The sequence below is a fragment of the Camelus bactrianus genome, chromosome 4 (assembly GCF_048773025.1).
Source record: "Camelus bactrianus isolate YW-2024 breed Bactrian camel chromosome 4, ASM4877302v1, whole genome shotgun sequence".
Taxonomy (NCBI): domain Eukaryota; kingdom Metazoa; phylum Chordata; class Mammalia; order Artiodactyla; family Camelidae; genus Camelus; species Camelus bactrianus.
The window spans coordinates 68,995,296-69,011,007 of record NC_133542.1 but is presented as its reverse complement, the minus strand read 5'-3'; the positions used below and the strand labels follow the sequence as shown (position 1 = coordinate 69,011,007).

Genomic DNA, 15,712 nt, shown 5'->3' with positions numbered 1-15,712 from the left:
TAGCTTTTCAGGAAAAAAGAAAAGAAAGAAATGCTACTATATTAAATGTCCAGATTGATTGTAAACTGTGTCCTGAGTTTAGAAATGTTAAAAAAATGTACCTTACAGTAAGAAACTGTGGTAACTGAATGTGTACGTGAGTGTACCTACCTCTCTGAGTCTTACTTTCTCAGCTGTAACGTGGGGGAGGTTGAGAGGATGAATCAAGGGCACTGTATAAACGGGCCATGTGTGCTCCAAAGTTCTGTGTGGCTCTGATACCTTGTTCAGCGGTCATTATCTGATGCTCCCTGCTCTGTGCCAACCACCCTACTAGAATCAGGTGGAAAACTTGATGTGAAGACAGACTCAGAAAAGAGGCACTAAACTATGTTATATGAGCTACCAAAGCAGCACTATAAGAGAATACTTAAAACTACTGGGTGAGATAGAGGGCCTAGAAAAGGTGCTCCGAAGTAAGTGATTTCTTTGACAGCTTTTTGAAGATTAATTAGAACTTCACCAGATGGGTAAGTGAGAAAAACATTCATGGCAGAGGTGTTTGAAGTGTGGCCCCAAAACATAGATCTTCCAAATTACTGGAGGAGGAACAGGGTAGAGGATAAGGTGCAGAAGCTAGGTAGGGCCTGGTCTGATCAGGCCAGGCCTGACAGTGTGCTCAAAAATAGAAGAGGTGCATTCATTTACTGGGGGGCAGTTATGCAGCAGACACTGCACAGGGACTAGGGATTTTGTAGAAGTCAAGAAGCGGTCCTTACCCTCAAGACACTTACTGTTTAGCTGGGGAGACAAGCAATCACAGTACCATCATGTGTTGAATGGAAATAAATACAAGGCCTGGGGGACATTGTGGGAAGGAAACACTAGTCCAGTTTTCCAGAGTCAGAGAGGACTATTCTGAGCAAATTCTCCAGCTGAGACCTGAAGATGAGTGAAAACTGGCCAGGTGAAGAGGGATGAGAGACAGCATTTAGGCTGAAGGAACAAAGTGAGAGAGCCTAGTGCCTTCTGGAAACCACAAGTAGCTCAGTATAATAAAGCAGCAGAGTAGGAGATGGGAGGGTGGGGAATGACGAGGCTCAAGTGGTCATTTGGGACCAGATCACGTTTGTAAACTGTGTTGAATGTGAACTTTATTCTGGCGGCAGATGGGAACCATTACAAGGAGAGCAATAAAGTCAGAATTTCTTTTTAGAAAACACGCTATCTGTATTATAAAAATGGATTCGAGGACACAAAACTGGAGGCAGAGACACCGGTGAGGAGGCTCTTGAGGACTGTATCCAACAGGTGATGACCCTGCATTAAGACATGGAGACGGTGGGTGGTGCTCAGTTCAGGAAGCAGGGGGACAGACACCTTGGTAAAGTCTGGAATGCACAGTCTGGGGAGAATTGAAATAGCTTGGAGCTACCAATAGGTCTCCTGGGGTTAATATTAAAATAAGGTGGTGGTAAAAGTCTTTTAAAGAGTTGGTTTTTTTCTTTTTTAATAAAATTAAATACTTGTTGCAAACAAAAATCAAGCATTCTGGAGGTGTGTGTAGTAAAAAGTGAAGGTTTCTTCTTCAGTGTGAATTCACTTTACATGCAGGTATACAGATAGGCCATTAGTTTCATGTGGACAGGATGCTGGTTTTTGTTTTTTAAAAGTCACTACATACTCGACATCTGGCAGAATGACTTCTAAATAGAGGACACCCAAAAAACGTTTATTAAATGAACTCATGAAAAATGTAGCCATGAAAAGTTTTTTTTAAACTAACACCATACCACATGTATGATTTTGCATTTGTTTTTTTCACTCAGTATTATGTCATAAGCATTCTTCTATAGTAGAGTGACCACTGCATCTTTATATTTAAACTTTATTTAATTGCTATTAATGGACATTGAGGTTATTTTCAAATTTTCAGTATTAAAAAAACATGCAGTGAACAATCTTGTAGGAATATTCGTTGCACATTTGTGCTAGGTTTTAAATACGGGATTGTTTGTCAGACATTTGCTTATTTAAGATGTTAAGAAAAACACATTGTCCCACAAACTTTATACCCATTTTTTGACACTTTTGAAAGAACCTCTTCCTCCACTCCCTTACCAACACTGGATATTATCAGTCTTTAACTTCTGCCAGACTGGTTTTAATTTCTGTTTCTAGGTTTCTAGCATTTTAAGCATTTTTAAATTTTTTATTAGCCACTCATTTTTCTAAAAGATAGTTTTTAAGTCAGTCAGTTATTTTAGTGGGAAGAAGAATTGAGAGGAAGTCTAATTTCAGAAAACTTTTTTTAAGAAGTGCCCTATAAACAAACAAAAAAGCGCTCCATAGTTTAAAATACAATTCTCTCCACCCCACCTCCCCCTTTCCTGCCCAAGCAGGTGTGTGTGCGCACACACACCAGTTATGTAGAGAAGGGCAGGCATCCAGGCCAGGCCATTTTGCTTGTTGCCTCCTGGCCGTCTTTGGAGAGAACTAGCAGGTAATTCACTAGACTGCACTTCACCTCATTTGAGACCTTCTGTTGTTGCTTGCTGGCTTTGTCATCAAAACTAGTTTAAAAAACAGGTTTTTGCTTAAATAGTTTATTTTAGTCTGGTACATATATATATATAGCACTTAGAAAATGCATCACTGGAAATCAAAAATGTAGGCAAAAAAGTTGTCACCCCTTAACAGGTTTATTTTGGGGAGGCACAGCTAAGGACACGCCTGGCAGCATTATGAACAGCACTGGCACCAAGGGCACCTGTAGGGGGTTAATGGGGACCCTGCATCATTCCTTGCCATGTGCCTGGTGAGTAAACTCCTAGAAGTTTCTGGGAATGGTGGCAAGTGGGGAAAAGGCTGCAACCAACAATCAGTGTCACAAAGTGGGGATGACTAATTTGCTGAGGAGACCGTTGAGACAGATGTTTAATTAGCTGAAGTCAGACTGGATAAATTGGGAGAGGACTGCCTATGCAGAGAGATGCCTTTCCCCCCCCATCTCTCATTTAAGTGGGGGTTTATTTGTCCTTACCGTTTTCTTTTTGAAGCCAACATCCTAGAAATGGGGGTAGCTTAGGAAGGGGATAGAAAGAAAGACCCTTTGGTTACATTTACTGAACAGTTACTGCATTCCAGGTGTTTTTATATTTAACCTTTACAAAGACCTTGTGAGATGAGCGTTATCTCTTTTCTGTGGGTTGAGAAAACTGAAGCCATATATATTGTGTATGTGTGCACACTTGTGTATGTTACTAATGGGTAATGTAGGTGAGATATGAACCTAGACTCCTTGATTCTTGAGCCAGGTTTTTTCCCCCCTGTACCACAGCTTTTCCACTTAAAATGTAATGTAGATGAGGGAACTCTCTAGAGTAAAGGTAATAGGTTATATGTTGACAGGAACTGGAGTCACACAGATGTATGTATTTGCCAGAACTATCAAATGTTACTTGTAAGATTTGTGCATATTAGTGTATGTAAATTTTACCAAAAAATAAAAATCTTAAATGTTGAACACCAGTTACTGTTATGCACACTGAAGTGTTCAGGGGTGAACATACTGATGTCTGCTGCTTACTTTGAGATACATTTTTTTTAAAAAGATGGATTGATGGATAAATACGTGATAAAGCGAATATAGTAAAATGTTCCATTATAGGATCTGGATGGTGGCTACATGGATTTTCAATGTACATTTCTTTCAACTTTTTATGGTTTAAAAATGCTCATCATAAAATAGGAAAGAACTTACTAAAGTTAAAAATACATAATTTAAATTCTGCTTATATTGATATATATTTCTGAACTTACAAATGTATGTCCTTGTGGCATAGAAAACACCAATCTTTACTTCTTTTTGTAGGATAGTTTATCTTGCATTACTTCATATGTTAAATGCTATCTTTGAGGTCAGTTTCTGGGGAGGACATGTCAGCACCTACTTGGCTCCTTACCTAGCTCCTGATCACAGCAGGGCAGTCAGCAAGTTGCACAGATTCTACTGTGCCATCGAACCAGTTTTTCAAACAAAGTCAGTGACATGTGATTAAAACCCAAGTGCTGCAAAAGATTCAAGGTGGTCTATTGTAACTCCTCAATCTTCTCCCAAACTGCCACCACGTAATAGAAATATCAAATCCTAATAAAACCCCCAGCTACCCCCACCCCTTTTTGGCACACTGAATTTAATAGAACACTGTGAATTAAGATGAGGTTAAGACAAAGTGTGATTTAAGTCTAAAAAGTCCTGAGGGTCACGCAGACCTCTCAAGCACGGTGTGTCCAAAACCAAACTCATCACTCAGTACATATTTATGGAGCCTCTGCTGCATTGCAGGCAGTGGAGAAGAATGACAAGACCTGTTCCAGGAGAGCGCTCATTCTAGGGGGAGACGGCCAATAAGAAATTAGCAAACCAGCAAGGTGCATTTGATAGGGCTTCTCACTTGCAGCTTTTAGTCTGTCCATTTTCTGACAAAAAGGACTCTTGTGAGACCCAGTTTTGTGAATTTCCCCCCTGAAGAGAGTCCCTCTCACCCCCAGGATAGGGCGTTACCTCAGTCTTTCCACTTCAGCGAGTTCCCTTGGTTTCCTAATTGGCTCCCTGGTGCAGGGATAGGTGGACCGGTCAGCAAGGACTGGGTGGGTTCATGAGCACAGAGGGACTCCAGCTAGGTCAGCAGTGGGAATTACAAGGTACGGGCCGTATCTCAGCCTTAGAAGCTGCTAGAGAGAACACAGTCCCTCAGCCACTCGGCCTTGCGTCAGAGGTGCCCTGGGCCTCTCCCCAGTAAGTTCCTAATATGCTGATCTGGCCAAATGCTGGTGAGTACCTTGCCAAGGCAAAGGATGGGAACCCTTCTTTCTTCAGGAAAGGGTTTGGGTTTGAGTAAAATGAAAGCCCCTCATGGAGACGAATGGGTTCCTTTTTGTTTACCAGCCCTGGACCTGACCAGCACCATAGCTGGCCCAGAGTTGGCAGCTAACACAGTTTGTGGAATGAACTAAGGAGAAGCGGTGAAAGCTAGTCTGCCTCCCACAGCTGCTGCACTCCCTCCAGCCCAGGCCCAAGGCTGCCCACTTCCTCTTTGGAGTGGATTCACTGCACTTTGATTACTGGAGATGAAACTTCCTAAGAGAATTAAATCATCAAATGAAAATGTAAATATCTTAAAAAATGAAAGGCGATGCCCATCAGTGGAAGTTAGTGTTGCCTCCCAGGCGCTCTTACTACCATGAATCTCTAATGAGTCCTCAGGGAGCCGGAGGAGTATGCCCAAACCAGACGTCTTAGTGTTGATAATCTAGTAAGGGTGGCCGGCAGGAGGGCGCTGCTGCACACACGTATCACGGGGAAAAGGAAAGCCGAGCAGACACACTTTCCCGAGAGGGGCGTGATAGGAGAGGGAGCAAGGGCACACACCAAACCCTCACCGTCTGTCGTGGCAGTTAATAGGTACTGTCTGGTATTCGTGGCAATTTTTAAAACAGCTGAATAGGAATGCTAATAATAAGTATAAGAGTGAATACCAGAAGAAATAGCCAAAAAAGCTTAAACTAACTGCCTGTAAGGAAGGACTCAAGGCTGGGCAGGGAATTAACTTTATTATGTAGAGAACTTGTAGTGTTATAACTATAACACCGTATAGACATGTTACTTTGGTAAGAGTAAAAAATTATAAAATTTATAAAAAAGAAGACTGCTTACTTGCAAATTTCAGAGCTTAGATAGCTTTCTTTTTCCTTAGTTACATGGACTGCCTCCTAAAAGCCACATCCATTTCATTGTCTTGGATGTCAGTTTTCTATGAGGGCATCATTATTAAATAGTTGCTTCCCCTTATAAACATTTCCATACCTTTTAAGACCAAAATGTTACATGAGTGAAGTGTTATATTGTGATTTTGCCAACATCTTGTCTCTGTGACCGTGTTTTCCGTAGGTTAAAGCACAAACTATTAGCTGAGTACTCTGTCCCATTCTAAGAGTGCCTAATATCTCAAATATAAATGAAAACAGCTGCTTTTCCATAACATTAGATTCCCAAACAGCTGTCAGATGTACATTTTGACATTCTTTTTTTTTTTTTTTAATAGAGGCAAAAATTAGTTTACTGAATCTACAAATCTGGTTAAGTATATCATGTAACTTCTGTGGAGTGGTGGAGAAGAGGTCATAGAAAAGCCCGTTGAGCTAGAACATAGCTGTCCTGAAAGGCTCGAACTTTGTTCAGATGAAAACCCTGTGATGAGACCCTTCTTCTGTGCCAAGAGCATGAGGTCAGTGAGGGCCTGGCTGCTGCACCCCAGCCGCCTTAGCCAGCAAGCTGGGGCCCCGGCTGACAGCCATTGTTCCCGCTCTGGCTGTGGGGTGCCACCGCACTGTCCCCCACAGCCTGAGTTCGTGCGCTCTCCTCGTCTGCAGCCCTTGGAGGCTTTATTTCAGGATCCGGCTGTTGTGGAACAAGGAGCATGCTTCTGCTTTTGCCTTAAAGCTGGCCCTTTGTTGCCACTAGCTGGGTGACCTTGTTCTTGTCATTCTCCCTCTCTGAGTTCCTTGCTTTAGTTTGCTCTTCAACAAAATAAGGCCACAACTAGATCACAGGCTGCTGGTTGGTAGTCTTAGCTGTGAGGCTTAATACTTGGGTTCTAGAAACATCTCCCTGGTTCCACTCTTGCTCCTGTTACTCTTTCTAGCTCTTTGGTGAGTTTCTTAGCTTGTTGGAACTTCATTTTCCTCATCTGTGAAAAAGAATAATAATAGTGTCTTCTTCATAGCATTGTTGTGAGAATTAAGTAGTGGTCCATGTGAAACACCAAGCACTTAGCTGTTATTATTTTATTACTCAGTAAATGTTAGTCCTGTCCCCTCCCTTCAATTTCACTGTTATGAGACCCAGGCATACTCAAAATTTTGTAATATAACACTTTGTTTTTTATGGGTATGACTGCTTTCAGTCGTGGTTCAACAGAGACTCTAGCTGCTAAAGAACCCAGCTCAAACTGAGACCACGTTAGGTATGGCCCAGAATGTGTGCATCTGTCTGCCCAGCTGCTCGTTTGAGCTTTTCCAGGGGTCTGAGGCCCCTTGTCAGAGCAGCAAAGCATCAGCAAGAACATGGGCGTGCACGGGGAGGAATGACCTCGCATTCCTCCGGAGCACGCTGCATCTGGGGCTGGATATGCAGAAGGGTTAAAAGCTGGAGAAACTTTTGTCATAAATTTTCTCTTCAGCAGGACTTCCCAGGGAACATCTGACATTAGCAGAGAGGAAATGCTCATTGGCCTCCGAGTCAGCTGAAGGAGACAGGAGCTGCAATGGAAGCTGCTGGATTTACTGTTATTAGCAAGGCAAATGGAAAGCCAGTGGGGCAGCCCGGCTCCCAGATAATAGATCTAACAAAAAGGAAAACTCCCAGAAAGGAAAATAGCTGGTGGCCACGACTCCTCTGCCTCCTCTGTTGCCATTTTCCCATGGCTTTTACCTTTTTGTTGTGTGTTTAGCACAAGGAGAAGCATATTTTAACATCTTAGGCTCTAAGTCACAGTTGTCTTAAAATAGGTTACATTATTCAGCTTCTTACCTGTTTGATGGATTCAGAGTTGAACATGGTAGAGTGTGCAGAATTGTACTGATATAGTAATAAGTAGTTGGCATTTATTGAGCACTTACTATGTGCTGGGTAAGTGCTTTACATACGTTATTATCTCATTTAATGTATAAGACAACCTCATGAGTTACAGATTATCATCATCTCCAATTTAGAGATCAGGAAGCAATGCTTAGAGCGCTTAGGTAATTTCCCAGTCTTTTTTTTTTTTTAAGATTTATTTTTTATTAAGGTAACATTTGTTTATAACTTTATATAGGTTTAATGTATATGACGTTGTATTTCTGCTTGTATATAACACTACAGCATGCTCATCGCCAAAAATGTAATTTCCATTCGTCACCATGCAGTTAACATTCTTTACCTCTTTCACCCTCCTTACCCCCTTCCCTCTGGTAACCCCTACTCTGTTCTCTGTATGTGTTTTTGTTTGATTTGTTCATTTATTTTGTTTATTTGTTTTTTAAATTCCACATGTGAGTGAAATCCTATGGTATTTGTCTTTCTCCGTCTGATTTGTTTCACTTAGCGTAATACCCTCATGAATCCTTTCCAGTTGTTGCAAATGGCAAGGTTTCATCTTTTCTTTTAGTATCTGAGAAGTAGTCCATTGGATATATATATATACCCCAAGGTCTTAAAGCTGGGATTTCAACCCTGCCATTAAGGTCCTACCAATCCAAGTGGAAAATAGTGAAGCAAGAGCCCACATGGGTGTTATGGGGCCAGACAGGTACTAGCAAGAAGAAAAGTGCGTACTAAGGCTTGTGTGTGGGCTTGAAACACAGCTCTAGTAGGTACAGTGGTGGTTAGAAGGAAGATGGGCAGGCAGAGAGGAGCCTGGTTGGCAGGTGGAACCAATCTCTGAAGGGTCTGATCCCCTAAAACAGGGAGCAGGGCTGATGGGCAGTCAACACCGAAGGAGCACACGACCAAGAGGGAACCGCAGGCAGCAAGGACCAGGGAAGCAGATGGTGTCAGCATCTAGGAGCAGTGTTACAGAGAGCTGGGTCCTGAGGGTCGAGTCACAGGGGCAACAAGGGAGTAGAAATCCTCGTCAGAATTACCTCTAGGAAAATAAGTCTTAAAAAATACCTGTCAGAGCCCAGCATACTGTGATTTTTCTCATTTTTAAATCCAACACAGCTAGCTTTTTTTCTCTAGCATTAGAACAAATGAAAACTGAAGATACATATATTTAAATGCTAAAACCAAACTTGGCACAGAAAGATGTATGAGGAGCTAGGAAACTGAGGTACCATCATCCACCCAGTCAGGTCAGGCAGTCACTCATCAGGTATTTCCCAAGGCCCGCAGCTGCAGAGGTGAAGACTGATGCCTCACACTCACTCTCTTGGGATTCACTGAGTCACAGCAAGTAGAATTCTCCAAATTATTTCAGTTGTTTTCTTGGACATGTCTCCCCCTGTCTTTTTCCTCATTTTTATCAAGCACATGTGGTTGAATTCAGATAAATTACATGTGTGTGATTTATGAAGAAGGAAATCCAGGCAGGTGGGTGGCATCGTGGCAGGCAGGATTTTCAGAGAGGCACACTGAGAACCTCGCAGGACACCGGGCCCGGGGGCAGAGTTCTGGTTAGGACTGGGCCAGCATCAAGGGCAGTTACATGAAAGCGACATGAAGGCCAAGGCTAGATTAAAAGAAAGGGAACTTTGATTTTCATTGGCGTGGAATTGCAGAAATCCTCTTGCCCTGGAGCAGAGCCCACAGGTGAGAGGAATGAAAAGTGGGGAAAGGCTGTGGGCCAGTCTGGGAATCAGGGGGCGGGGGGTGGCTGATGATGTCGTGGGGGCCAGTAGGAGAAAAGCAGGTGCAGAGAGCTGTGGAGGCCAGACTTGGGGAATGACCATAAAGGAGGTTTTGACAGACCAGAGGGACAAGCAGCATGGGTGGAGGGAGCAGCACAGCAGTGACGTGGAGGTAGGAAACCATGAAGCACATGCACTGAAGCGAGGAGACGGTTTGGCTGGATCACAGAGGAACAAGAAATTAAGATGGATAGAGGGTTTGGAGCGTAGGGTGAGGAGTTGGCTGTGGGGAAGCTGTGAAAGGATTTTAAGCATGGAAGTGATGACTTCAGAGTTTGACACCAGAAAGCACCCTGTGACAGTAGGGTGGAGACGGCTGGAGGCCTGGGGAGGTTGGGAAACCATCACTGTGGGCAGGGTGATAAGCATGCAAGGGAGACTTGGTAAGGGGTTAGTCTGGGAAACTTGAGAGCTGACTTAATGTCACCAAGAAGAAGGAAGGCAGAATAAGAAGTGTTCCAAACTCGAGGGTGCTTTGTTCACTCTGCCAAATCCCCAAAGGCTGGAATCAGTCTTATTCATCTTTGCATCTTTAGTGTCTGACTCAGGGCATGGCGTGTGGTAGGAGTTTGGTAAATGTTTGATGCATAACAGTTAATTCATTGGGGGCACTCATGGTGTCATCATTAGAAACCCAGTTACAAGGAAAAGGTTTGAGAAGGGAAAGTTAGTGAGTTTATCGTTGATTGTCCTATAAAATTAGAAGTCAAAAAGGGCTTAGAGTTCTTTCCCTTCCCACAGAGGCAGGCCCCCCGCCATTCACTGTCAATGGTGCTTACTTGGAGACTTGGTGGAAGCCCCTAAGAGGACCTGCAGCCTCTGGTCCCGCCCAGGGCTAGAACCCCTTCCACCAGGGCGGCTGAAACCCAGCTAGGTTCACAGAGCACTGTCACTCCTGGTGCCTCACTGCATCTGCTCAGCAGCCTGTCAGGTACTTCCAACTATCATCCTCATTTTACAGAGGAGACTGAGGTTCAGAGAGGGTATTGTTTCCCCGAGTCAGTCTCTGGAATAAGCAGATTTGAATGGAAGTCTTCAGATTCCACTATATCATAGCAAAAGTCTGATGATTGAAAACACTTGGCCCTAAGCTTGCTCTCCGTTGACTCAGGTTGGAGTCACTGCTTTTATATAGCTCAGAAAGGCTGCAGACAAATGAAGTCTCCTTTTTGTTTGTTTCTTTTGTTTTTGTTCTTAGGTGCTTGTGACTAAATTCACTAATTTCGCTGGCTGTCAAGGCTGTGTTAAGGAAAATGGGTTTGAACTGCTGTGGTTTTTGAGTACTGGACTGGATGTCAGAAACCTTTGCCATCACGGGAAATTCTGTCACTCTGGATTTACTATCTGTTCCCCACAGCTGAATTCCTCAGCAGTGTGATTTAGCACCCTGGCTCCCCATCAACCAGTTTTGGCATTTATTTGAATGCATTACCCCACTGGTTTCCATAAACTATTCTACAATTGTTTAAAATAAATGACTGTTTATTTCCACAAAAACCATCTGTATTTCTTTACAGAGCAACAGATAACTGTATGTAAAATTTGGTAATGTCACAGTGACTCAAGTTAAGAGAAACAGATTGGACTGAAAAATTGGATGCTGAGGGACAGTGTTAAAGGTTTCCGTTCTCTTGTAACAAGTGATATCTGGATTTGGAGGAGGAAAAAATATATTTCTTTTTTACAAATAATATCTGGTCTCCTTTCTCCAAAGGGAAGTGCAGTCATACCAGCTGGATAGTGACAGGTTATGGACTATTAGCATTTCTCATGGTGGTCAAGTGTCTGCCCCTTTCCAGCACCCTCTCCACCTGAAATGATGGGTGGGAGGCTTCTGTCCAGTGGTTTCCAACCTTCTCCAAGTTGTGATGTTTTAGGTTGTCTAGGCCTCACCTCTTCTTGTTCTGATATTGAGTGTGTTCCATTTAGGCCTGTGTGCTGTAGCTCAGATAGCTCTAGGAGGAAGCGCGTTAGGACAGGTCGCTGTGGCTGGAGAAGGCGGGCCGGGTCAGGGAACGGAATGATTAGGAGGTGGGACAGGCCCGTCAGTGGTGGTCAGCTTGATCTACCACTAGCTCCATCCATCCCCAGGAACCCCAGTTAGATTTGGGACACCACTGAGAGTCTCCAAACAGGGGGGACATTTGGAGTCAGATGGAGGTGGAACTCATTGGGACAAGACATGGTCAGATGGTAGACAAGCCGGATGGGCTTCAGTTTAGTCATCAAATATTCACTGACACCCCTTGTACTGTGGCCGTCCTAGGGATGCAGGGATACGGAAATGTGCTCTCCACCCTCAACTTGTGTCCACTAGTACAAGAGACGGGCGCACCCAGAGATCTTTGCAGTGTGAGTGGCACAGAGGAGTCCAGAGGTGGTGGCACATGAGCAGAATTTTCACTCCTCGAGTAGGAGAGAACGAGCACTAGGAACGTGAAGTGGAAGGAGTGTTCCAGACAGAGCGACTGTGTGTGAGCAAAGGCTGAAATGGCACTGTTTGGAGGATGTTTCTGGGTTATTATGTCATTAGGTGGGAGGTGAAGAGGGGGAAGATGGGCCCAGTGTGGCAGACCTCTGGAGGTTCCAGCCCCTTCTGGAGAACTAGAAGCCACCCTCCCCCCGCTTCACCGAGTGCTACTTGGAAAGAGAAGCAGCAACCCAGGCGTATGACTTAGTGGATTCTTGGAACAGCTCCAAGAGGTGGGAGCTGCTATTATTCCTCTCTTACAGAGGTGAGAATAAGGCACAGAAAGGTTAAGTAAATTGCCCAGGGTCACACGGCTAGTAAGTGGTGGAGCTGGGAATTCAAAGCTAAGTAGTCTGGCTTATAACCATTATACCATGTTCTCTCAGATGTGTGGGGTCTGCAGCATTTGCAGGGAATTCCCGAGAGAGAGAGAGAGAGAGAGAGAGAGAGAGAGAGACACACACACACACACACACACACACACACACACACACACACACACACACACACACACACACACACACACACACACACACACACACACACACACACACACACTATTGAGCCTAGGGCAGGAATCACATTAGACCTTCTCCTTACCCTTGGGCTGCAGAGATGAACTCCTCACACACCATCTCTGTCTCAGAGCCTGAGTGGAGAGGGGCATCGGGACTGCCTAGAGGTTGATTGGGTAGGCCAGACAGAGACAGCGCGGGATGACCCTTTGTTTCCCACAGTACCATCTAGAATCCATGAGGAGGGTAGGGCAGGCTCAGTTGACCAGACGGAGATGATACAGCAGCACATGAGCAACCTGCCCCTCGGTCTGTGGTCACTGACTCTTTTTGTGAAAGGCCAGCAGCCCGATCTCAGATGCTTCGGTTGTCTTCACCTCTGCTGCCCAGCTCCTTTGAGCAGCTCTGGAGACCTCTGTGGTCCACTCCATGGCTTGGCTTAGGGCCATGGGAACTCCTAAACAGGCCCTGTGTCATTTTAGTTCCTGGCTCCCCAACTGTCAAGGTGTCTCCCCAGCAGTCGCCAAGTCCACATGATCTGAGAGGAGGCTCCAGGGGTCCCCGTCCCTAGTCTGATCCTGCTGGAATCATCTCTAAGATTGTGCCACCTCATTTTTTTAAATTGGATTTTTAATGTCAAAAGTAATACTAATATATGACAAAAAAACAAACAAGATAAAAGTCTATAAAGTTAAAAAAAAAGGCAAAAGCCTTCACCTTTTCTCCTACTGTGTCCGACACCCCGAAGTAATTCTAAGTTAACAGGATAACCGTGAAGACAGGCTGGCTCACGCCCTTCCAGATTGTGTTTGTGTGTGTGTATCTTCAACATATGCATGCACACACACACATATAAATGTACATGTGTAGCTGGGGTTTTACTTTATTAAAATAGAGCATTCGCTATACATTCTGTATCTTTTTAAATTTAATAATGTATCATAGAAATCTTCCCATGTCTTATTAACTTCACTTGTTTTTTTAAGAGCTACATAACATCCCAGTGTACAAATATACTGTAATTTATTTAACAGTCTCCTACTGGAGAATATTTAGACTGTGTGCAATTTTTAGTATTAGTGCTGCAGTGAACATCTTTGAACATACATCATTGTGTGCGTGGAGTAATGTTTCTTAGGCAAGATTCCTTTGTTGGGTCAAGGTTTTTCAATTTTAAATGCCACCTTGTTGAAGTCACCCTGTTTAACAGAGATTATTGAGCACCTGCAGAGAGCCTGTTGTTGTGCTGGAGCTCTGGGAGTAGAGTTGGTTTTTTTTTAAAAGCTCCTCCACCCCCATCTTCAAAGAGTGCCCTGACTGGGGGGACAGGGGAAGAACAACCACAAATAGACAGAAATGCTTCTGATCCAGCCCGCTCAGTGCACTGAGGGAAACACGGCCCCAAGGAGGTTGGGATGAAAGAGCTCTTAATTCTGACAGGGATTCAGGCAAGGCTGCAGAGAGGAGGGGAGATGCCAAAAGGTGTGCCTCCCTTCTCCTCCCAGGAGCCCTTCTGTGAGGCTGAGTATTCAAGAAGAAATTTGTTCTCAAGAATTATGATGCTCCTGCATGTTCTCCTACACAAAGAAGGAAATCTCAGCTGTACGCCCTTTCCTTTCCTCCTCTTGGCACTTTCTGATTGATGATTGGAAATGATGGCGATACATAAACTATTTTTCTTTTTATTTTATGACCTGGTAATAGCAGTAACATATTTCCAGTAAATGTTTTCTATCGCAATAAAAAAGTTGTAACAAGACTAGAAATGGGTATAGTTAAACCCTAAAGAAATCACACTTTCAGAACTGTGGATTGAGGCAGTAACTCTGTAAATCATTTAACTTAGAAAAAGGCCCCCTCCCCCCGAAAAAAATCAGGGCAAAGCAGATGGTGTTCACTGTAAGTGCTGGTCAGGTAGGAGCCTGCCATGAGGGCTCAGGGGCTCTCAGTTTTGACCCCCTCCAGACCAACTACCCACTCTCTCATCCTCTTAGTCTCCCACACAAGGTCTTTACTCCTTTCTGAACTGATAAATTATCTCAACTTACGATTCTTTTTTTCATCCCAAAGATCAAGAAGATTATAGAATGCTCTTTCTGGAATAACAGTGGTGTGGTTAAGAGCACAGGCTCTGGAATCTCACACCTGGATTCCTCTGGCCTCTCTGTGGACACATGACTTAACCACTGATTTTTTTCCCTCCTCTGTAAAATGGGGATAGAAGAGGGCCTGCCTCATAGTTTTAAGATTCAGAAAGCTTGTGCCTGTAAAGGACTTTGTTAACAGCCAGGAAAGTCTTCAATGTCTGTCACTGTTGTTATTTTCTAAAAGGGCAAATTGATGATTTTGTTAAAATTTGCATAGCAGTATAACAGCTGACATTTATTGAGTGCTTATTAAGTCCTGGACGTTGTGTTCCGCATAATCTGCAATCACTTCATGAAGGTTCAGATCAGCTAACTTGCCCAGTTGTCACATAGCTTTTGTAGAAGAGCCAAGATTTTAAGCCAAATCTTTCTAACTCCAAAACCCACACTTTAAATACCACGTCCGCCTTCTAGGATTAGAGGCTCACAGCAGGAACAGAGATGGTTACACTTTGTTTTTGTCTGTTTTTCGTTTTGAGCAGTGAGTGTCAGTTTTACTGGGAGACCTCACTAAGGTCTGTAGCCCAGGAGACAGACTCTCAGATAGGTCTGAGAAACTGGAGGAGCCGGTATGTACGTGAATTTTTTTGGCTGGGAACTACAAGTAGTCAAGCACACTTCTTGGTAAAAGATTACTGCTAAAACACACATTACTGCTAACACGCGCACACACACATACACACATTACTGCTAACACACACACAACGGATATATCAAGATGGTTACACTTTGAATAGTTCTGTGTCACACCAGGAGCCCCTCTGCTGCCCGAACGCCAGGGCCAGGCAGCAAAGCAGCATTTCCTTCTCCTAACTGGAGGCAGAGCTGCCTACTCCTCAGCTGATCCTTGTTTAGGCCCTGTGACTCCTAAGAGGATGAATGGCTGCTGCTCCTGTGTGTCTGGTGTCCTTAAAGTGCTCTAAAAATTATCCTCTCCCAGCCTTTGTCTTTAATTTCTGATTCTAGCTGACACCTTCATTAATGGTCCAGTGCAAGCTTTCTGTCGACCTGAAGACTACTGCGTAAAAGTGGTTTTGCTGTCCTATCAATAATGGTCATAATTTCCCCAATACTCTCATCAGCAGTGAATTGAGTCTTGCAGCAAAGAAATGGAAACCCCAGTACAGTGGTTTTAAAGTGATTTGTCT

The 15,712-nt window shown here is 43.8% G+C and overlaps 1 protein-coding gene across 8 annotated transcripts in view; it reads left to right on the top strand.

Annotated features, from left to right (window-relative positions):
* Nucleotides 1-15,712, top strand: part of MAPKAP1 (MAPK associated protein 1) — a 209,800-nt gene that overhangs the window by 130,707 nt on the left and 63,381 nt on the right. Inside the window, exon 9 of one of the 8 annotated variants that reach the window (XM_074362231.1) lies at nt 10,631-10,891. The exons of the other annotated variants lie outside the window; for them this stretch is intronic. Within the exon in view, the coding sequence (XP_074218332.1) occupies nt 10,631-10,644 (14 nt within the window). The 3' untranslated portion in view covers nt 10,645-10,891. Of the gene's footprint in view, nt 1-10,630; nt 10,892-15,712 lie in introns of those variants that run through there. 8 annotated transcript variants of the gene reach the window in all.